We start from the raw sequence: 24,130 nt of genomic DNA on the forward strand, positions 1-24,130 counted from the left end.
TTGGCGGTGGGTCAGTCATGGTGTGGGGTGGCATTTCTTTGGAGGGCCGCACAGCCCTCCATGTGCTCGCCAGAGGTAGCCTGACTGCCATTAGGTACCGAGATGAGATCCTCAGACCCCTTATGAGACCATATGCTGGTGCGGTTGGCCCTGGGTTCCTCCTAATGCAAGACAATGCTAGACCTCATGTGGCTGGAGTGTGTCAGCTGTTCCTGCAAGAGGAAGGCATTGATGCTATGGACTGGCCCGCCCGTTCCCCAGACCTGAATCCAATTGAGCACATCTGGGACATCATGTCTCGCTCCATCCACCAACGCCACGTTGCACCACAGACTGTCCAGGAGTTGGCGGATGCTTTAGTCCAGGTCTGGGAGGAGTTCCCTCAGGAGACCATCCGCCACCTCATCAGGAGCATGCCCAGGCGTTGTAGGGAGGTCATACAGACACGTGGAGGCCACACACACTACTGAGCCTCATTTTGACTTTTTTTAAGGACATTACATCAAAGTTGGATCAGCCTGTAGTGTGGTTTCCACTTTAATTTTGAGGGTGACTCCAAATCCAGACCTCAATGGGTTGATAAATTTGATTTCCATAGATAATTTTTGTGTGATTTTGTTGTCAGAACATTCAACTATGTAAAGAAAAAAGTATTTAATAAGATTATTTCATTCATTCAGATCTAGGATGTGTTATTTTAGTGTTCCCTTTATTTTTTTGAGCAGTGTATCATGCATAATATAAAGGCCAAACCTCCTTGGTTGCTGCAAGCACTTTGGTGATGATTGCAAAAATGGCTGACATCTGCTCTCTGGTGGTTATGTGTTGCTAATGCACCCTCCCTCTACTCTACCCATAGAAACACCCTATAAAAAAGCATAGCCTGCCCTTGGGCTGGAAATGCCAATTACAGATCTTTAGGGGAAGCATGTTCTGAATGATGGGATGTATCTTTTAATTGAACCAGGTGCGTATAAACGGGTGGGCCTGGGTGGGTGCCCACTGGGAGACAGGCCCACCCACTGGGAGACAGGCCAACCCACTGGGAGACAGGCCCGACCACTGGGAGACAGGCCCGCGGACTGGGAGACAGGCCCGCCCACTGGGAGACAGGCCCGCCCACTGGGAGACAGGCCCACCCAATCAGATTGAGATTAAAAAATAAATAAATAGAAAAGACAAAAAAGAAAGGATGGTCTTTACTTGTCAGTGTTCCAAACGGGACATTATTTGTCTTAAACTTAAACATGCAAACGGCATCAGATATAATTCATAGCAAGCAGTTTAGTCAGATTTGATGAACTGGAATGACATTCACTCTCACAGGATGGGTTGCCAAAAAGAACTAACTGAAAGCCACACCCCCAATAAGCCACAAATATGACTGCATTGAGGCATATGTCACTGTGCTTCTATGGCTATATACACCATGCCACTGCCTATATAATTTGTTAATTTAGCAAACAAGACCGCTCATAATCCAGTGCCTTTATCAAAGTTAACACACCTATATTTTAGCTTGAATTAGCTTTTAAAAAATTGTTAGTGGCTATGCCACTGAATTGAACTGTTCCATAACACCATGCCTCCCTTCTCTCTCTATTTGCTGTGCTGATCATTAACTTTCATATTCGAAAGCTGTTGGAAGAAACATACTTCATTATTGCTTCTCTCTCTCGCTGTCCTTCTCTCTCTCTCTCTCTCTCATGACATGTACACACACTCTCTCTCCATCTCTCTCAATTCAATTCAATTAAACTATCTCTCTCTCTTCTCTCTCTTTCCTGCTCCCCTTCTCTCTTCCTCTCCCTTCTCTCTCCCTCTCATGTACACATTTATTTCTCTCTCTCTCTCACTCGCTGCCTGGAGAGAATTTTCCATCGATCAATTACAATCAGTCTACTTTTCTCACACTATGCAAGGACAGACTGACGGCTAGATGGACCAGTAGCAGAACGGTACAGAACTACAGCTAATGTATTGAATCACTGGTAGGCCTATTCATCCTTCATATCTCATTCACACAGTGAGGCGCTAATTTACTCATTATGATTGTACAGTATGTGATTAATTAGCCAACTTTAGTCAGAGAAAAGTTAATGCTTTCTTGCCCCGCGTCATGATATGACATCATTGGTTTCAGACCATAACCTCCTTTCCATCACCTTCCGGCGTGCTACTGGCTGACTGATCGATCTTATTTGCATTGGATGACAGAGGCTATGATATGACATCATAGGTCACTCCTTGTTGAATTTGACCGAGATTAAAACAGATTAAGTATCAGTAAATACAAACACACACGCACACACACAGCCTACACATACGCATATATACACACACGCCTCCTGCACAATGGCCTTTTCTTTGCATGACAAACATTTACATTATTATTGACACCAGAAATTAAGGTAACAAAATATGGTTTTGCTGCTGAGTAATCTACCCATTACGCAATGCATTCTGCTTTTGCACATTGACGTTGTATGACCAATATTCTCCACTTTACATTTAAACTTTAGAGAATAAAATAATATGCAGAGTGTATTAGTTTTACTGTCATAAGATTAGTTTTACTGTCACAACACAACACAGCACAGGTGGGAGATATTTGAAGTAGCCAGTTGTTGCTGGAGAGTGCGAGGGAGAAGGAGCCAGTCAGAGCGCACGCGAGACGTGGCCGGTAGCAGTCAGTCAATGAGGGTAATATCCCGGTTGGAGCCAGCGCCCCGTCATACAGAGCGAGAGGAGGGCACCCGTCCCGTACACTTTACAGTAGGTTGACTACCTCCTGGGTTACAAATTCATATGAAGAAAAGTAATCAGGTGGTCCTGAATTACAGAATTGCTTTACAATTACAAAAAGGCGAATAAAACGGTGAGTGATAATTATTTTGCATAAAATAAGTTGCCAAAATACACATTTTTGTATTGGACAAATTTGATAATCATCCTCTGGCTGTTTCAACCGATATAACTGTTTTGACATTTGTGCACAGGCTTCCATAAATGGTAGCATCATGGACATTAGAGATAACCTTCTGTTCATAGTTGACAAACGAATATGATATTGTTTATGTCGCAGTGGAAAAATATGTTTGTTTACACTGTTTTAAAGTTATCTCTGTTAGAGACGTGGATAGATAGTGGACACTTGAAAATGCCTTGCATCTGTTCATTATTTGACAATTGTTTTGTGCAGTGTTTTACAATGTGAATCTGTCAATTTTAATATTGGGCAGGTGTTTATTTAATAGATGGGATGAGGAAGCCGCTATAAACATTCTCAATGTCTGTTTTGTGTTATGTTTATTTTTAGTTGGCAACATGTTATTAATAGTAATTTGTTTTGGTCTTGATCCTAAGTAGAATAGTAGGGAACATATTGTCCAGAAGGATTTGGTGGAACTGCCCTTCAAAGTGACAGATTTTCACCCCACTGTAGACATATATGTACATTGTATACTGCTAGGTTAAAGGAACAGGAAAAGAAAGGCCTATACTGCTGTGTTTTTATGGCTGATTATTTTGGGTCATTTGTACGTTTTGGGAACCACAGGCTTAGGGTAATTTGATGGGGTTTCTACGTGACCTCTGTCTGTGACTCGGCTGTTGGGAAAACCCTTTCTTATCATTTTTTCAAAAAGTTACTTAAAACATAATTGAAGATCAGTACAGTATTACTTACTCTCTTACTGTAGTTCAACCAATCAGAATGTATATGATGATAATGCTGAAATCATTGTCATAATCATCATTTTCATCATGCACTGTAAGTTATGCTGTTATCTATGTGTGGGTCCCTGGGCCATGTGAGCCAGTGTTTGGCAGCTCTGTGAGCGGGAGCGCTGTACTTGGACTCGGGGCCAAGGATTACCCCTCTACCATCCACTCTGTCCATTGAAGCTAGGGATATAGTGAGAGGTTAGAGAAATAGAAAGGGGAGGAGGGCGAGAAAACGGGATAGTTTCACAGACCGACACACCTTCTCGCGTGCCAAATCTCTCTCGGTCATCATCAGATGATTGTGTTCTGTGAAGCATAGCGAGAGGAGGAATTACAGAGAGAAAGAGAAGGACACAGAGAGAGAGAGAGAGATAGAGATAGAGGAGGAGGAATTACATAGAGAAAGAGAAGGACACACACAGAGAGAGGAGGAATTACAGAGAAACGGAGAATCACACAGCGAGAGGAGGAATTACAGAGATAAGGAGAATCACACAGAGAGAGAGGAGGAATTACAGAGAGAAGAAGGACACAGAGAGAGAGGAGGAATTACAGAGAGAAGGAGAATCATACAGAGAGAGAGGATGAATTACAGAGAGAAAGAGAAGGACACAGAGAGAGAGAGAGAGAGAGAGAGAGAGAGAGAGAGGAGGAATTACTTAGAGAAAGAGAAGGACACAGAGAGAGAGAGGAGGAATTACATAGAGAAAGATAAGGACACAGAGAGAGAGAGAGAGAGAGAGAGAGAGAGAGAGAGAGAGAGAGAGGAGGAATTACAGAGAGAAAGAGAAGGACACAGAGAGAGGATGGAAAGAATAATGAAGAGATGATGTGACCTGAGATTTTTGGGTTACAATGATGCTGAATTGAGTCTGTATTCAAGACAGACGTAAACACAGAAAGAGATGGAAATTGAGAGAAAAAGAGGAACAGAGAGGAGAAAGAGGAAGGGAAAGAGTACTCCAAATTAGCCAAAGGTATTATTGACATCCGGGCGCTCTTCCGGTGTCATGAAGATGGCGGCGTAATGTTTGCCCACCTCTTTCCTTCTCTTGTTTTGCCGAATAACTTTGGCAAAGTTAGCCGACGTTGACCGTCATCCTATTTTTCCTCAAATTACTAATGTTGTTGGATCTCATGCCTGTATTAATTCCACGTGTGTCTGTATAAATGTCCAGTGTGTGTATTATTAAACTGAAAGATGGCAGGTTGTAATCAGTTCCAGACCTTAGTGGTTCCATGATGACCTGTCATCACAATGTGGTGGTCCTGATGGTATGAAGACAGAACACACTTACTACTGGAACATAGTAGTGTAACAGAGAGACAGGGAGGGGAAACCAACCAGGAACTAACCAGGGTGACTGAGCACAAGTTGCTGCTACCTTAGTACTAATGTATATGTTAATATCTGACGTGTTGTTATGTTACTTTACTAACAGAAAGGCGTAGGACGAGAGAGAGAAGGGAAGGGCTGGCTGGAAGCATAAAGAGGTTTGTCCACAACAAGTGCATACATTTTAAACATAACGAATCAGTCTATTTTAAAAGACTGATTAAATAAGTCAAAAGTCAGCTGAGTGTTCTTAACCCCTCTTCCTGATTGAATATTTTGTGACCATCGGATGACCCTGATCACTACGGTACACAGGCTGGAGCGAGGGATGGAGAGAGGGATGGAGAGAGAGGGATGGAGCGAGGGAGGGAAAAACGTCCAATTAGAGGGAATAAGGCCCAGTGCCAATGCACATAATTGTATGTGTGAGTGTGTGTTTGTGAGAGTGAGAGTGTGTATGTGTGAGTGTGTGTTTGTGAGAGTGTGTATGTGTGTGTCCAGACCACTGTGTTGGCATGGGCCACCATAATGACGTCACCTTTCCTAAGACCTGAGGACAGATGTTAACTCCCAGGGCTAGCCGCCAGGTTAGGTACATTTGGAGACACACAGGTTCCACTCAGACTCATCAGCCGAGGCCAGAGAGATTAGACCCGACTAGCCGCATGTCGAGATGTCCAGTGTTTAAAACGGGTGAACAAGTCCATTCCTCTAGGGCAGGCTTGATGGTTACTGTAAGCAGAGCCCAGGCCATAGTGGTGCACGATGAGACCGGTAAAGACGCTTCAGTTAATAGTGGTCTATTGATCCGATGGGACAAGAGCTAGAAGTTCACACGCTGTTGTTGTCATATTTAAATTGCCATGGCTTCATGTAGACTGCCAGAAACTTTCAGAGATATAGGCTTCTATGACTTTGTTATGTCACTGAAAATGGTTTTGAAATCAGATTGACATTGTAAATAAACAAATGAGAAGAGAGAAACTGAGAGACTGATGGCTAGAGAGAGAGAGAGGGAAGGAGAGCAGGAATGAGCGAGGGATAAAAATGGAGGGAGCTGGTAGAGAGGGCCATGTGACATGGAGAGGGCACCATTTTGTGGCCTGGTTTCAGGCCCACGCTGATCAATGACACTATTGATCCTCCATATCTGGCTTGTCACACTCACATCACAGCCAAGAAACTCAGGCCAGGCCAGCAGTCAGGGTTTTAAACAGACAACATATATCACACTCAAGTCACCTTATTATATACTCCCCAAAGTGCTAACTAACACACTGAATAGAAAGCAATTGGAACTATACCTTAAGGTGTCTGTCCTATATCGGTATGGCTCTCCACAGTCAATCAGTCAGTAAACTGGGGGCTTGTAGGGAGAGGTCAGGATTTCAGGTCTCCGTGACTGATTCAGTCTGTCAACAATGTGACTTGATGATCCAACTCAGTGGGCGGAGCTTTCTTTCAACTTTGATTCTAGGAAGTGTCCCGTGTGTCATCGTGAAAGTAGCTTTTGTTTTAGAAAGAGTGTGAGAGAGAGAAGAGAAAGGAAGTTTATCCTGTGGCTTATTGAATGACATTGAAATCATATTCACAGGGAACCATAATCTGGATACATAACACCTTAATATGGGAAGATAATCTGTCTGTGTGTAGAGAGAGAATGGAGGGAGGGAGGGAGGGGGAGAGTGGATGGAGAGAAAGTGAGACAGAGAGAAAGTCACAGGATAAACTTCCCTTGTCTCTATCTCTCTCTCTCTCTCTTCATATCTTGAGAGGGCATATGTGATCCGATTAGGGTCATCCAATATGGCTGTTGCTCCACAGGCCAAATGATGACACACTGTACCCTACACACACCTCTAGTGCATTATCATATCAGGCAGCTCTGCATATCTGACACTGTCCAGGTGTCGTGGGAACCGACAACTTCACAAGAGTACTTTTCCCAGACACCCCGGCATGGCCACTCACACAGGGGACATTTGAAGCATTTGCCACCTCACCACGATAAGAGGTGTCACTCTCTCGCTCACACAAACACACACTGGGTTTTATCTGGATCAAAACGGTCTTAGGTGGTGGGCGTGGCAGGGGACGTGACAGGGGCATGGTCTGCCTGTCGGCGTGGCTGAATTTTAGAGAACAGTTTTGCAGTTTTAAAGCTAATTTCCTGCAATTCTACACATTTTGCCATGGAGCTGAGAGAAAATGTTGCCGTTTTAAAGCTAATTTCCTGTAATTCTATGCATTTTGCCATGGCTAATGCTGTTATATACACTACCGGTCAAAAGTTTTAGAACACCTACTCATTCAAGGGCTTTTCTTAATATTTACTATTTTCTACATTGTAGAATAATAGTGAAGACATCAAAACTATGAAATAACACATATGGAATCATGTAGTAACCAAAAAAGTGTTAAACAAATCAAAATATATTTTATATTTGAGATTGTAAACCACAGACAGTGTCACCAGCAAAGCACCCCCACACCATAACACCTCCTCCTCCATGCTTTAGGGTGGGAAATACACATGCGGAGATCATCTGTTCACCCACACGCGTCTCACAAAGACATGGCGGTTGGAACCAAAAATCTCAAATTTGGACTCCAGACCAAAGGACACATTTCCACCGGTCTAATGTCCATTGCTTGTGTTTCTTGGCCCAAGCAAGTCTCTTCTTCTTATTGGTGTCCTTTAGTAGTGGTTTCTTTGCAGCAATTCGACCACAAAGGCCTGATTCACACAGTCTCCTCTGAACAGTTGATGTTGAGATGTGCATTTACCTTCCACTACATCCCTGGTCCTAAAAGATCACGGTCCTGTACAAGATGGTGCAAGTGGCTGTACAAGTAGGCAACTATAGACGCAGCTGACAGACTTCTTGTGGGCTTGCGAGATGTCGTGTCTACAGACCCCCCCCTGCCATTTTGCCAAGGCAGAGATGAGTGGCCGAAACCGAGACGCACGGGACAGCAGTGGAGGCATTAATTCTGGCCTAATGACAATCGGCAAATGTCTTTACACTTTTTGGTGTAACAGATGTGTCTTTCCATTCACCACTTTGTTTGGAGGCTTGAATTGTGTTGTGAGCGGAGGAACGTGCGCGGGTAGCCTAGTAAATGAGCCCTTTGAAGTGATTGTTTGACAATCGGATGATAACATGGTGACTGGTAATACATTGGTAATACATTTTAAAAGTAAAATGACTAGGCCCACTTCGATGCTATTGAATTAATAGGGATTGTAAATATAATTCTATGATTAGGCCCCACAGCCGGCCCGCCCATTAGGCAGGATTAGGCAGCCGCCTAGAGCTGCTGTTTGACGAGGGCTGCGTTTTCTGAGCTAAACGGAGTAAGACACACCTTCAACAACACATAACACCTCACATTATTCTGCCCAAAAACAATGATAACTTCACTCACCCAGTGGCATTAGGGCTATATAGGTGAGCTCTGATGCCGACCCATGATAAGCAGTGCCCACTTTGCCAAAGGCAGGTGCTCAAAATATTTAGCTTGGCCATGCTTGGTGCTGAAAATAATTAATTTTAAACAATTGTCTTAATTTTAATTAGACTTCACTAACAACAAGAGGGCTTTGTTGGAGCTTATTTCTTCCTATAAATAAAAAGAAGAGGTAGGCCCCATAGATTTGTCAGTATAGCCAAATCCTCCAATACTGTCACCATGCACTCGTATAGTCTGAGAAGGGCTTGGTGTGTTTGGTTAAAACCAGGCTCAAATAGAGTGAGGGTATACCATACCCTTTGTTAAAGAAAAGGGCAAGAGGGATAACTATTGTTAGCTTTATATTTTTTAATAAATAAAAAGTATCCAGATAATATGAAGCGTTCTAAAACAATGCTTAATGATGCTTTATGCTAGAAACAAGCTTTAAAAAGCCCACAAAAGGCTTCCCGAGTGGCACAGTGGTCTAAGGTACTGCATCGCAGTGCTTGAGGCGTCACTACAGACCCGGGTTCGATCCCAGGCTGTGTCACAACCGGCCGTGACCGGGAGTCCCATAGGGTGGGCACAATTGGCCCAGCGTCGTCCGGGTTAGGGGAGGGCATTTACTTGGCTCATCACGCTCTAGCGACTCCTTGTGGCGGGCCAGGCGCCTGCAGGCTGACTTCGGTTGTCAGTTGAGCAGTGTTTCCTCCGACACATTAGTGCAGCTGGTTAAGCGGGTGGGTGTTAAGAAGCGTGGTTTGGCGTGTCATGTTTCGGAGGACGCATGACTTGACCTTCACCTCTCCCGAGCCCGTTGGGGAGTTGCAGTGATGAGACAAGATTGTAATTGGATCGCAATTGGATATCACAAAATTGGGGAGAAAAAATTAAATAAAAAAACACAAAAGATGTGACTCATGCATATGGGGATATATTGATTCGTCTCTATGACATGCTGAGCTGTGGCCTTCAATATTCGAGGAGACAAAAAATTCACTTTGCTTTTTTGTCCCTATTAATTGAGCTTTTCATTATCTGAAAAGAGAAGATGTTTAAACCCAGGCAGCTTTTAGGTAAGGACATCTGTTGTTGGGTTAAGCAATGGACGAGTAGCCAGCAGTCGAGCCTCTGTCTGGGTGGAAAGGAAACTTTCGAAAGTGCCATGCTTAGATTCATAAGGATGTCTAATATTTTATTATTTGCAAACAGCAACCGTCTCGTTGCAAACAAGACACTCTGGTTTGACATTGGAGAAATATGGTAAGAATGCTTATTTCTCAGTCTGTTCTATCCTAAAACTTATATTTTAATTATTCCCCTGTCTTTTGAGACTTTTTCAGAGGGATATTTTCTCTTTATTGCAAGCTGTTTTCCCCAATCAACGCACAAAGAAATATAAAAAAACGAATTTAATAGAGACATTGGTGATTTTATCAGTGTAATCAGATTAAACATATTTGGATATGTTATTGACATTGACATATAGCCTACTAACCAGATGTGTTGAATTGTGTTTAGTTTGTAGCATAGGCATATGAATTGGACTGCTATTATATTCTGTCGACTATAAGGTGAGAAAAAAGAATTGGCCCAATTTGCCGACCCCTGCTGTAACCTACACTATTCTAGTTTAGCGGGGATAGAAGGGAGATGGCAATTTCCTGTCTCCCTCAGGGCGGCAGAACGTACAGGGCCGCTCTGCTGCAGATACATTTGTTTGGTGCACGCACGTGCAAGCACAGGAGGTCCCATACCGGGAAGAAATTAAATATACTTTCATCCCTGGTTATAATAGTGGCCTAGTAGGCTACTGTGGCTATTTGATCATAATGTAGGCCTACCAGAGTGGCCTACCATAAAAAAAAACTATGGAGACAATGCATCCCATAACATTTTAACATGGAAATAGCTGTTCTATCATTCAGCCTACAGTAGCAGACAATATGTGGTGTTCAATGTAGGCCTACATTCCATGAGACTTTTGAAAAAACATGTAGGGATTGACATTAACCTGCTTATCCACTTGTCCTTCAGACAAGGAGGTGACTGAAAATGTTGTGTTGTTTGATGCAAGAAACCACTTTACAAAATAAAATGCATTATTATTCCCATACCATTATTACAGAGAATCAGTCAAATTATGCTACTCTCTGCCTATTGGCTACTTAGCTTATTCAAGCCTGTCTCAAAATACAACACTGCCTCAAAATACAACACTGCCCCAAAATACAACACTGCCCCTTACAGAAAAAAAGCTCTTTACCTGACTTGCTTTTCAAAGATGGATAGAAATGTACACGTTTTGTGCTCTTGTAGGAAGCAACCACTCCCCCATTGCTGACTAGAAATGAGCTATAACTGGGGTAATAACTCACTTACTTACACACCTGGCTACATGGGACTCTTGCTTTAATCTCAAAACAACCACATCTACTCGTGACCACTCATGCTGTAAACACAGTCCAGTTCAAAGTGAATGGCACAGATCCATATAAGGCAATGGTTTATTTGTATATAGGCCTACTGCAGCTCTGATTGGTTATGGTGCACCGGTCTGTGTAGAGTATGGGCCTGAGTCGTGCCTGTCAATGCAATAGAATCCTACTCCAATGCACTCTGCCTAAAATAAAATCTCTTGCATAGTTTGTTTTGTTTCGGTATGTTGCATTGAATGTGGCTCACAATTCGCACAGTAGAGGGAAACGTTGATAGTGTTAACTAAAGGGGAAAACTAGAAAGTTGAGGTGTTTAACCCCAAGCCACCCTACTGTCCTAAAAATGGAATACGTTTTTGTTTATATTGGTGGGGGTTTGTCTCAATCGCCCACTGGAGTTTATAGTTTACCCACTTTTTTTTACCACTACATCAATGTTTAGGACATATCAGTTGCTCCTTGAAACTAGGCTTATAGGTGGTTAGTTGATAAAGCCCTCTGTGTAGAGGACAGAATGTGATGTTCTGATGGCTGTTCTGTGTCTGTCCAAGAAGATAATCAATTGACCCACTGATAATGAAGTTAACAAACACAACAGAGCAGGTCACATTCTGGGCCTAGCTTACATAGAATATACTGCTGCAGGCGAAGGTCAGGGTCAGGCATCGCAATTTCACAGGGACACCTTCCCTGTCAACACTCTGTCGCTTTTTCTCTCTCTCTCTCTAGCTGAATCCCAAATCACCCCCTCGGCCCTCCATTTGCGCGTTCACGCGCCTCTCCACCATATGCACAAGTGTACCAAAGCTGAGGGAGGGAAAATGATGGTGGGTATGGGCTAATTAGACCCTCTGATAACCACTCCAACCGAGCCAGCAACGCTGCCGGGTTCAGAGTCAAGTGGAATCCCACAAGGCACCACCTTATTTTTTCACACAAAATAATGTAGGAGATGTGCCTAATTATATGCCACATGCATTTGTTTATGTCGGATTTCGAAACTTGACACAAAGATGAAACTGTTATCTTGTAAATTCGAATTTCATGCTTGTTTTATTATTTAAAAGTGGAACATGAATTGTATCATTCAAGTCACGAGTGTGTCCCGAAGTTGATGGGTTTATTGATCCCATCGCCACACTCTGGAAGTCACCCTCGGAGTTTCGTCAGCAACACGTGACAACGGAGGGCCCTCCGAGCGAGTTGGTAGGGGCGAGGGGGTGGTTTGGGATTCACAGTCTCACTTTCTCTCTCTCACACATACACACCCTAATTTCTCTGGATCATATTGGTTTCTTATATGAAGACTGTACCTGTCTATAACTTTGTGTCTATCACTCCTGTGTGTACAGTTACCTACATGTACTGTATCCTACCTGTGTGTCTGCATACTACAGCCTATCACCAACCGGTATGTGTACAGTTAAAGTTACCAATGTGTAGTGGTTCCTACCTGTGTGTTGAGTTACCTACTATATCCTACCTGTATGTGTACACTCCCTCTGGCCGTAGTTTAGTGGTTCTTATATAAAGACTTTAGCGGATTATCAGAGTCATGGTGGGATTACTGCAGTCACGAGCACAGCTGTAATCCACAGCATTCCGTCACCACCACTGCCACATAGATCTCAATACCATTCCCGCTCCCTGTCCCAGTCTCAGTCGTCATCCCAATCTCAGTAAAAAAAAAAAAAGGAATGGTCATAATTCACTATCAGCTCTCTATCACAGCTACATTCCCCCCTCATCCCAATCCTTTTCCTTTTCATTTCTTTCTCACTTACCTACGGTTCACCCCCTCTTCTCTCTGTCTCATTCTATATCCTACGGTTCACCCCCTCTTCTCTCTGTCTCATTCTATATCCTACGGTTCACCCCCTCTTCTCTCTGTCTCATTCTATATACTACGGTTCACCCCCTCTTCTCTCTCTCATTCTATATCCTACGGTTCACCCCCTCTTCTCTCTGTCTCATTCTATATCCTACGGTTCACCCCCTCTTCTCTCTGTCTCATTCTATATCCTACGGTTCACCCCCTCTTCTCTCTGTCTCATTCTATATCCTACAGTTCACCCCCTCTTCTCTCTGCCTCATTCAATATCCTACGGTTCACCCCCTCTTCTCTCTGTCTCATTCCATATCCTACGGTTCACCCCCTCTTCTCTCTGTCTCATTCCATATCCTACGGTTCACCCCCTCTTCTCTCTGTCTCATTCTATATCCTACGGTTCACCCCCTCTTCTCTCTGTCTCATTCTAGATCCTACGGTTCACCCCCTCTTCTCTCTGCCTCATTCAATATCCGACGGTTCACCCCCTCTTCTCTCTGTCTCATTCTATATCCTACGGTTCACCCCCTCTTCTCTCTGTCTCATTCTATATCCTACGGTTCACCCCCTCTTCTCTCTGTCTCATTCTATATCCTACGGTTCACCCCCTCTTCTCTCTGCCTCATTCTATATCTTACGGTTCACCCCCTCTTCTCTCTGTCTCATTCTATATCCTACGGTTCACCCCCTCTTCTCTCTGTCTCATTCTATATCCTACGGTTCACCCCCTCTTCTCTCTGCCTCATTCTATATCCTACGGTTCACCCCGTCTTCTCTCTGTCTCATTCTATATCATACGGTTCACCCCCTCTTCTCTCTCTCATTCTATATCCTACGGTTCACCCCCTCTTCTCTCTGCCTCATTCTATATCCTACGGTTCACCCCGTCTTCTCTCTGTCTCATTCTATATCATACGGTTCACCCCCTCTTCTCTCTCTCATTCTATATCCTACGGTTCACCCCCTCTTCTCTCTGTCTCATTCTATATCCTACGGTACACCCCCTCTTCTCTCTGTCTCATTCTATATCCTACGGTACACCCCCTCTTCTCTCTGTCTCATTCTTCCTCTTTCTCCTTTTCCTTTCTTTAGCAGCATGATTAATCAAATGTTGCCTCTGTAACACATCAGTATTCCTCTGTAGTTGTTTCCATATGATACAGCACCATGTACAGTAGCATGGCAGTGTCCTTTAGCATTACAATGGAATGGCCCCAGGCTAGTTGTATAGGGGATATGTCATTCCCTCGCTGTGTCACAAATACATGTGTGTTTGTGTGGTTTGGTTTTACTATCCTTGTGGGAACCAGAAGTCCTCACAAGGATAGTAAAACAAGGAAAATTGGGGACATTTCGCCAGTCCCCACAAGGAAAAAGGCTTTTTTAGGCTTAAGGGTTAGAGTTAGAATTAGGGTTAGAATTAGGTTTAGGGTTAGAGTTAGGGTTAGTTTTAAGGTTCGGATTTTGGGGTTAAGGTTAGCGTTAGGATTAATGGAAAATAGGATTTTGAATGGGAATCAATTGTTTGGTCCCCAGAAGGATAGTAAAATAAACGTGTGTGTGTGTGTGTGTGTGTGTTTGCAATAACCTTCAAGATGTACAGTATTGGGGCCCAAATTCACAGCTTATTCACCTGTATGGGTCATAAAATATTACCATAAAGATATACAGTAAACTATCACAATGGAAATGGTTCTCTTATTCCACCCCTCTGTTTCTCTTTATTCCAGGTTCCATGTCTTGATGGAGACATTTTCATTTGTAATTCCCGAGACATTTCTTCCCATTCTTTCCAAGAAGTTGGATACACAACATCAGCATTCCCAGTAAACTGAGCACAATAATATTTGTTGTGCTACAAGAGATACACCAGATCACCAAGACAGACCAAGTCTCAAGGAACAGGTAAATGATTAGATTATTTTCTTGGTTTTAATATTGGTTTTCATTGAGCTATTACAAATGAAGATGAAAACAGTAGATGGTTAGAGACGGTGAGTCACTCCTGCTCTTTTGGTCTTTACCATCTTACCTTCTCAGAATGTCCACAAGACAAGACCTGTCTGCTTACATCATCAGAGCATCTGTTTTAACAAAAAAGCTCTGTATCTGTATTGTCATGTTATTCCCAGGTTGACAGAGACACAGGAGAGGCGTCATGGGAGGAACAAAACCAGATGGGATAAGAAATGTGATGACTGACTGAGCGAAATAAGAAAACGTCAGAGAAGAAGGAAAGAGAGAAGGATTGTGTGTTCTATCCTTTCGCAGAAGTGCAGCCTCTACATTCCTGTTACTATGCCTGAGAGAGAGAGGGCAGTAGACCAGTCCAAATGAACCCCTACGTCACCTCTCACTTTAGGAGGGATCTCTTTCCCCACTTTCACTTGTTGTAGAGGCTTCTCTTCTCTTCACCCCTCTCTTACTGTTTGTGTGACATGGGTACACCTGTCTGTGTGTAAACCTAGGACAGCAGGTAACACCTGTCTCTGTGTAAACCTAGGACAGTAGGTAACACCTGTCTCTGTGTATACCTATGACAGTAGGTAACATCTGTCTCTGTGTAAACCTAGGACAGCAGGTAACATCTGTTTCTGTGTAAACCTAGGACAGTAGGTAACACCTGTCTGTGTAAACCTATGACAGTAGGTAACACCTGTCTCTGTGTAAACCTAGGACAGTAGGTAACACCTGTCTCTGTGTAAACCTATGACAGTAGGTAACACCTGTCTCTGTGTAAACCTAGGACAGCAGGTAACACCTGTCTCTGTGTAAACCTAGGACAGTAGGTAACACCTGTCTCTGTGTATACCTATGACAGTAGGTAACACCTGTCTCTGTGTAAACCTAGGACAGTAGGTAACACCTGTCTCTGTGTAAACCTATGACAGTAGGTAACACCTGTCTCTGTGTAAACCTAGGACAGCAGGTAACATCTGTCTCTGTGTAAACCTAGGACAGCAGGTAACATCTGTCTCTGTGTAAACCTATGACAGTAGGTAACATCTGTCTCTGTGTAAACCTAGGACAGTAGGTAACACCTGTCTCTGTGTAAACTTAGGACAACAGGTAACAACTGTTGCCTTGGTATTCTCCTGTGTTGTGCCTTTGCTACTCCTAGTCAGGGTGTTACACTGTAAACTGTCCTCAGTGATCTGGTCAAGGTGTTACACTGTAAACTGTCCTCAGGCAGCTGGTGAAGGTGTTACACTGTAAACTGTTCCCCAGGAACCTAGTAACATGTTTAACTTGTTCACTGGGGGTCAAAGACTTGCCAGTGTTCGAAACCACAGTCCACTGGAAATGTGTACGGAAGGTAAAGTCTAATATCACAACCAAACCTTTTTTATGTAATGTGGATTTGCCCTGAATCAAACCTTTGAGTTTTCTTTGTTTTTGTTTTTATCCCTAAGGGATTTTGCATGCAACAAAAAAGAATTCTCCCTCCCCAAAATATGACCTTTGTTTGCCTCAGTGGGTAGTCGTTTTTACCCAGTCTTCCTTGCACGTCCTCTGCACATTATTCCCACATTTCCCCAAATATTTTCCAAAGGAATTAGACTGGAAGCTTTTCGGAAATGGATAAACGTGTGTGTTCTCTGTCAAGCAGGGTTGTTGAGTGTGACACTTGAACCAAGAGGAGAGAACTAAAGCCAAACCCTGTTTGGAAAAAAACAAGGACACAGCACCTCCCGTCCCAGGATTGGACAGGATTTGACCTCTGAAATAACATTTGATCTCTGAGTTTTCGTAGAGGTCATCCACAAGTGTATGCCCTGTGTGCCTGTTACCCCTCCCTTCTTTCCCCACAACCGGCCAATCGGATTCTGCTCCTCCTACACATACACATTCACTTTGACTCTATATAGGTGTTGTATAGAATTAATCCTGGTATAATATGTATAGGATGGTACACAAAAATAGGTACACAAAAAGTACACACACTCGTACATGCCTTGGCGTTCTAGTCAAGTAATTTCATTCTCTCTTCTTTTCTTTCTTGTCTTTTGTTCACTTGTGTCTTTCTCTCTCATCCCCCCTTTGTTATAGATAATTATCCCATGCAGTTGTAGTGGAGAGTAAGTCTCCTTATGGTTGTATACATTTTTAAAACACTGAGTTAATCCAATGAAGTTGATCTGGTCAGTAGTCAGTCTGTGCAGTGTGTTTTGTACTGAATTGACAATGCCTTTGGGAGAAACACAGAGACCCTCAGGAATAGGATATCCTGTTTAAAAAAGCAGTCACCTGAGAGAGCAACAAACATATTTTAAATGTCTCTAAAAGTCTGCTTTTGTTGTGCCGAGAACTCAAATTACTTTTGAGGACTTTTGTGGCTTGGAAAAGATACTTGGATTTGAGGGGAGACTGCTGGTCACAGTCTCCCGCTTGTGAGAGACACTGAGTGAGTATTATTTACACAGTGCATGGCTACTGTAGCTCATAAATGTATTCAGAGGCCCTGTAGCAAAGGAAACATAGATATAAAAGGGTGGAGAAACATATTCTGACTGACAGGAAGTGAATGTATTGGAATTGTGTAACATTATCTGAATCAATAGTCTGAGTTCCTCCTCTGTTTCAATCTGCCCTGTGTATTTACCATGACCAAACCACTGGGAAGTGAAGATCTTGGAATGTAAGAAACAGCATGCTATTCTTTTCTCTGCTGGTTGCATGCTAGATATGTGTTAGAAACATAGAGACCGTTTGACTGTACTGTACCCTGGATCTACCCCTGGACTCTGTATTGTCATATTGCACTTTAGTGAATGTGGGGAGTATATATCCTCAAAACATCTCCTTACTACTACCCCATTGTATCCCCAGCTCTCATCCTTTCAAGCTTCTCAGTTTCTGTCGCCTGCTCAATGTGTTTCCCTGGTGCTGTTTCAAACTGTCAGCAAAACTCCCGCTCCCTCGTAAGATGGCCACAGACTATGGGTCACTCCTGTTGATACCTTGGACACGTTGTGTGTAACCTCCCTCTTCAGCCCAAAGGAGTGTAAGTACTACAGGGACTATACAGTATTACTACCAGACTGCCTATTTGCTGCTGTGGAATACGTTTCTGAAATGACACTGCCTATTGACCAGAGGAGTATATACAGCAACGACTTGACCACTGAGCTTTCCTTCAAGAGAATGGAAGGAAGACTGTGAATCAGGACACAGTAGAGGTGTGAGTAACCTTGACTGTTATTAAAAACTTGTTTAAGTGGAACAATGATCCGGGAACTGCGGGAAGTAATCTACTGCTGGATACAGTTTTTCCTCATGGATCAACATTTACCACATCAGATGGATTACTTTTCACCATAGAAACAGTGGAACTGGAAAGAAGTACAGAACACCAGGTTTTTATCAATACCTAGGTGGTCACAAACTCACAAACCACATAGGAGTTGAGACTACAGCGTCATCAGCGTAAGACATTGTATTTAGCACCATGGGAGCGGCGCGTGTTAAGCGACGTTTCAGTGCGGTGGTTGACGGGCTGGTAGACGAGGAGGAAGTCATAAAGCTGGCTCTGAGTGTTACTGACACAGCCAGGGCGGGGGGGAGCACGGGAGGCTCAGGGAGCCCCACCAGCCCCTCTCCCACCCACAACCGCAATGGCAAATCACTCCCCCTGCAGGGCAACGGCAGCAATGCACGGAGGCCCAGCAGAGCCCAGGAGGCAGGAGGAGGGGAAGGAGGGATGAGAGGAGGAGGGCACTCAGGACTGAGGGGCGGGAGGGATGGAAGTCTGGGGGGAAGGGGAGAAGGCTGTTCGTCCTCGGACAGAGATTCGACACTGTCGTCACCTTCCTCCTCCAGCCGCCGGCCCACCCGGAGCTCTAGACGCCGGCCCCGTCATCGCTTTGTGGGCAAGGACGGGCGCTGCAACGTCACCTTCGTCAACATGAGCGAGAGGGGCCAGCGTTACCTCAGCGACCTCTTCACCACCTGTGTGGACATCCGCTGGCGTTGGATGCTCGTCATCTTCTGCCTCTCCTTCCTCCTTTCCTGGCTGCTCTTTGGCTTCGCCTTCTGGCTCATTGCCGCCGCGCACGGGGACTTCGCCATCCGCCTCAACCCCAGCTCAGGTGCCTCTTCCGGGGGAGGAGATGAGTCCGGGGCAGGGGCGGTGGTGGAAGTGGAGGAAACGTGTTTCGTCCAGGTGAACAGCTTCATGGCGGCCTTCCTGTTCTCCCTGGAGACGCAGACGTCCATTGGTTACGGCTTCCGCAGCGTGACCGAGGCCTGCCCCCTGGCGGTGATGGCGGTCGTCTTGCAGTGCATTGTGGGCTGCATCATTGACGCCTTTATCATCGGGGCGGTCATGGCAAAGATCGCTAAGCCCAAGAAGCGTAACGAGACACTGTTGTTCTCTGACACGGCAGTGGTGGCGCTGAGAGACGGGAAACTCTGCATGATGTGGAGGGTGGGGAACCTACGCAGGAGCCACCTGGTAGAGGCCCACGTACGTGCACAGCTACTGAAGGTAAGAAAGGAGAGAGTGAAGAAGATAGGTTGAGGGATGAAAGAAGGGAGCAAAGAGACTGAAGGGGGTGTAAACAGTAGAAGAGGCAGGACACATCAGTAACTGTATTAGAGAGAGAGAGAGAGAGAGAGAGAGAGAGAGAGAGAGAGAGAGAGAGAGAGAGAGAGAGAGAGAGAGAGAGAGAGAGAGAGAGAGAGAGAGAGAGAGAGAGAGAGAGAGAGAGAGAGAGAGAGAGAGAGAGAGAGAGAGAGAGAGAGGAGAGAGAGAGAGAGAGAGAGAGAGAGAGAGAGAGAGAGAGAGAGAGAGAGAGAGAGAGAGAGAGAGAGAGAGAGAGAGAGAGAGAGAGAGAGAGAGAGAGAGAGAGAGAGAGAGAGAGAGAGAGAGAGAGAGAGAGAGAGAGAGAGAGAGAGAGAGAGAGAGAGAGAGAGAGAGAGAGAGAGAGAGAGAGAGGAGGTATTGGTGAGGCCATCTGGACTGTACTCTGATGTCTGTGGTTAATGAGAGCTTGTTTTATTCTCCCTCGGGGGTTTAGAAGATTTACCAAGGGATTAATTTCGCCAAGATTCTTTAACTCAAAACCAATGTGGGTGTGTGTGTGTCTGGTTCTGTCTGTGTACTGTATACAGATAGTACTCTTGTCTGGCCATCTGTTAGTAATTTTGGTGACAGTTTGCATGGTGGTGTGTGTTCTGACGTATTGTCTGCCTGTCTGTATCTATTGTGTTTCATGTGGCCCTTACCTACCACTGCTTTCATTGTCCTGTGGGTTGTAAAGCTCTAGAGCAGGGAGGTGAAGAGAGTGACATTTAGATCTTTTTAAAAGCTTGACCATGTCAAAGTTCAGCTGGGGCAGCTTTGAGTTTTGGGGGCTCATGGCAGAATTGTATTCCTCAATGCTGAGGCTGGGGATTGACTCAGGAAAAAGGTTGGGTAGTAAGCCTAGGCCTGCGGAGTATGGCTGCAGACTGGTGCAGCCAAAAAATATAGGCAGGCGAGTGCTTTCTGTGTAACATAACACTTAAGGCTTTGGCAATATTTAAGATTGAACTGAACTATGCACAATGTTCCTGTAAACAATGTAAAAACTAAGCACTTAATCATTAACCTCATACCCTCTGACTTCCCTTTCTCCACCCATGTTCCCCCTTCCCCAGCCGAGGGTGACCCCAGAGGGAGAGTTCCTCCCGCTGGACAACGAGGACATCAACGTGGGCTTCGACACGGGAACCGACCGCATCTTCCTGGTTTCCCCGGTAACCATCGTCCACGAGATCAATGATGAGTCGCCGTTTTTCGAGATGGACCGTCGGACGCTGGAGGGCGACGCGGAGCTGGAGGTGGTGGTCATTCTGGAGGGTATGGTGGAGGCCACAGCCATGACTACACAGTGTCGCAGCTCCTACCTCGCCTCCGAGATCCTCTGGGGTCACCGCTTCGAACCCGTGCTTTTCGAGAGGAAGAACTGTTACCAGGTAAGAGCGGGGAGAGGGATATAGAAACAGAAGGGGAAAGAGTTTCTGATCCGCTGGCTTCATCGTTACTTTTTCTTATCCCTTTTCTCAACATTTTAGCCATTCAGCAGACACTCTTATCCAGTGACCCCTCTGTTTTTCTTCTCCAGGTGGACTACTCCTTCTTCCACCGGACCTATGAGATTCCCAGCACACCCTCGTGCAGCGCTAAAGAGTTGGCCGAGCAGAAGTACATCCAGGGCTCACGCTCCTCCTTCTGCTACGAGAACGAAGTAGCTCTGCAGCTCGTCTCCCCTGACAATGACCCTGAGGGCAACCCTGGCGGCTGCCCCTCCCCCCTGACCCGCCGACCCTCCCTCTCACAACACCCCCACACCAACTAACCCGGGGGGAGAGGGAGGCAACAGGCAGAGGGGACAGGAAGTGACCCGGGATCCACAGGAAGTCAGGGAGAGACAGAGGGTTGAGAGAGGCAGAAAGAGACAGGCAAGATAAAGGTAAGTACTAGATTTAGGGAAAAGGACAACATTGAGAGTGAAGTTTAGAGAGGTGTAGAAAGAGGAACAGAGGACACGACATAGACGGCGAGAGACAAACAGAAAGAGAGATACTGTATACAGTCAAACAGAGAGAGAAAAGGACAGAAAGATAGGACAGAGGAGAGAGAGGGATAGACAGAGAAAGAGGGAAACAGAGCGAGAGTGAAGTGTCATTGAAAGGGGTAGATGGGCTGCTGCTACTCTGACTGAGTTGGCTGATTTGGACCCAGCGATCTTTCAGAATCATTATGAACCCGTCTGTCTCAGACCTGGCCCGTCAACCAACCGCTACATTTACCACTGGCTCCAGCACCTAACTGATCACACATACAACACTGACCCCTCGTGGCTTCAGTCTGTAACTGCAGCTCTGGTTCAGTTACAACTCACACTGGGCACATGGGAGTAAGGTGAAGCTGCCCCCTAGACACTGAGCTATTGTCAGTTTAGCGTTTCTGCCCCCTAATGGTGAAGGTGAGGTTTTGGAGAGGCTAAGCTGATCCTAGATCTGTGCCTAAGGGTAACTTCTAACCTGTGTATGTTGAATACTGTGTGACAGAATGAGATAAAACAGAGTATATCTACACATTGAGGGATGCTTCTTATGAACTGAATTCTATGACAAGGCATTATTGATATGTTTTTGATTCTGGTAAGTAATTTGTGTTCTGTTAAGGTTTGAGCCAGAGGTCTGTTGTGTTAGACTACGTGTTAGAGCTGATGTGTAACAAAATGGATACAGAGAAACAGCTGAAAATAAGCAGCGATTTTAAGCGGTTTCTTTGACTTGTACTGTACTTTATGTTGTTATTCTGTATTTATAATGTAAGACTATTATCTATTTACTTTATTTAATCAAACATTTGCATGTTCAACTGTGTGCAGTGTCAGCACAAAACCATATGAGTGCATAGTTTGGTAACATGTTATTTGAAGGTCTACTTCTAAACTAATGAATATATGTTTAATATGGTTAACTATGGTTAACAAACAAAGGTTTATAAGTACTTTATAAGCAGAACTTCGATAAAAAATTTACCTTATGTTATTTTTTTATTCTACAGTACCCAGCTGAAGGGACAATATTATGTTCATGTTTACCTCTGATGTCTTGAATATGAGATTCTGTCACCTGAGATTCTGTGTTCCTCAAACATTTAACTTTGTAGAATTTTCCTCTGTATTTTCTTTATTTAGTTAATTTGCTGAATACTGTATATTTGGATGAATTTTAAGGTGGAAATGGGGGGGATTTCTTCCTTGATTTTGGAATCAGATGTTAAAGGTAGACTCAGCGATATGACGTAGATGCAGAAAGTAAACAGCATAGTGGGTCAATTTCCGCAAACAACTAAGAGCGTTGAAGTGTGAGGCTAAACGTCTCAGCTGTTTTGGTCTCGTACCTACCACGCTCTAACAGCGTGATCGAACCCGTGGCGCATGCGCAGATACTGTGTGTGACCAGGGGTGAAGGTAAGGCGGTACGGTCCGGTACGGTGTCCCGGCAAAATAAATAGTGGGGGTACGCCGTATCGGTAAAACATGAGCCTATCACAATAATTAAAACAAAATGTCAAGAAAACTGTAGGCTATTACACCATTATTTATCATTACCGCATGTCAGAGGCATGAAAAATGAGCGAATGGACTTGAAAACGGGTGGTATAGCTTACACTCCAAAATGCCATGTGGTTCGAAAAATGTTGCCAAGGCAGAGACGAATGGCTGACACCGAGACGCGCGCTGACAGCAGTGGATGCATAAATTCTGGCCTAATGACAATCACCAAAATGTCATTCAACTTTGTGGTGTTTTGTGTAACAGGTGTCTCTTTCCATTCAAACATCATGACTGGTGGTTTATGCCACAATAAAAGGTAATACATTAAAAAAGTTAAATAACAAATCTTTACGACTACGCCCGCAGAGAACCTAATGAATTAATAGGGATTCTATATGTCATTCTGTGATTAAGCATGTGCACATAGGAGGTCCCGTACTGGGAAGAAATTAAATCTACTTTCACCTGTGTGTGTGACTGTGATAGTGAATTCTTGCATCTCGCTCATCTCAATAGCTGCAGTGCTGCTTGTGGAAACGTAATTTAGCTGAGTCTACCTTTTAAGGTGACGTTGTTGGAAGTGTCCAGGCCTTGGCAGACCACCCTAAACTGGGACTGTAAATGGACCGTAAACCTGTTGGACTGCAATGACCACTGGAAGCATGTACTGAGGACCTGAAATGTACAACTGTCACTTCAATGCAGTACATTTACGTACAGTGAGGGAAAAAAGTATTTGATCCCCTGCTGATTTTGTACGTTTGCCCACTGACAAAGAAATTATCAGTCTATAATTTTAATGGTAGGTTTATTTGAACAGTGAGAGACAGAATAACAACAAAAAAATCCAGAAAAACGCATGTCAAAAATTTTATAAATTGATTTGCATTTTAATGAGGGAAATAAGTATTTGACCCCTTTGCAAAACATGACTTAGTACTTGGTGGCAAAATCCTTGTTGGCAATCACAGAGGTCAGACGTTTCTTGTAGTTGGCCACCAGGTTTGCACACATCTCAGGAGGGATTTTGTCCCACTCCTCTTTGCAGACCTTCTCCAAGTCATTAAGGTTTCGAGGCTGACGTTTGGCAACTCGAACCTTTAGCTCCCTCCACAGATTTTCTATGGGATTAAGGTCTGGAGACTGGCTAGGCCACTCCAGGACCTTAATGTGCTTCTTCTTGAGCCACTCCTTTGTTGCCTTGGCCGTGTGTTTTGGGTCATTGTCATGCTGGAATACCCATCCACGACCCATTTTCAATGCCCTGGCTGAGGGAAGGAGGTTCTCA

General features: G+C 44.4%; 2 protein-coding genes across 2 annotated transcripts in view; both read left to right on the forward strand.

Annotated features, from left to right (window-relative positions):
- Positions 1-1,128, forward strand: part of LOC121543160 (Fc receptor-like A) — a 29,408-nt gene extending 28,280 nt beyond the window's left edge. Inside the window, exon 11 of the transcript XR_006657134.1 lies at positions 968-1,128. The gene's annotated coding sequence lies outside the window, so the exon portion shown is untranslated. The remainder of the gene's footprint in view (positions 1-967) is intronic.
- Positions 1,129-2,754: 1,626 nt separating this feature from the next.
- LOC121543147 (inward rectifier potassium channel 2) lies at positions 2,755-23,613 on the forward strand. The gene is made up of 5 exons (XM_041852851.2): positions 2,755-2,878; positions 14,515-14,689; positions 14,917-19,271; positions 20,426-20,743; positions 20,893-23,613. The coding sequence occupies exons 3-5, from the start codon at positions 18,234-18,236 to the stop codon at positions 21,124-21,126; spliced, it is 1,590 nt and encodes a 529-aa protein (XP_041708785.2). The 5' UTR covers positions 2,755-2,878; positions 14,515-14,689; positions 14,917-18,233; the 3' UTR covers positions 21,127-23,613.
- Positions 23,614-24,130: the final 517 nt, after the last annotated feature.

The sequence above is a fragment of the Coregonus clupeaformis genome, chromosome 20 (assembly GCF_020615455.1).
Source record: "Coregonus clupeaformis isolate EN_2021a chromosome 20, ASM2061545v1, whole genome shotgun sequence".
Classification (NCBI taxonomy): Eukaryota; Metazoa; Chordata; class Actinopteri; order Salmoniformes; family Salmonidae; genus Coregonus; species Coregonus clupeaformis.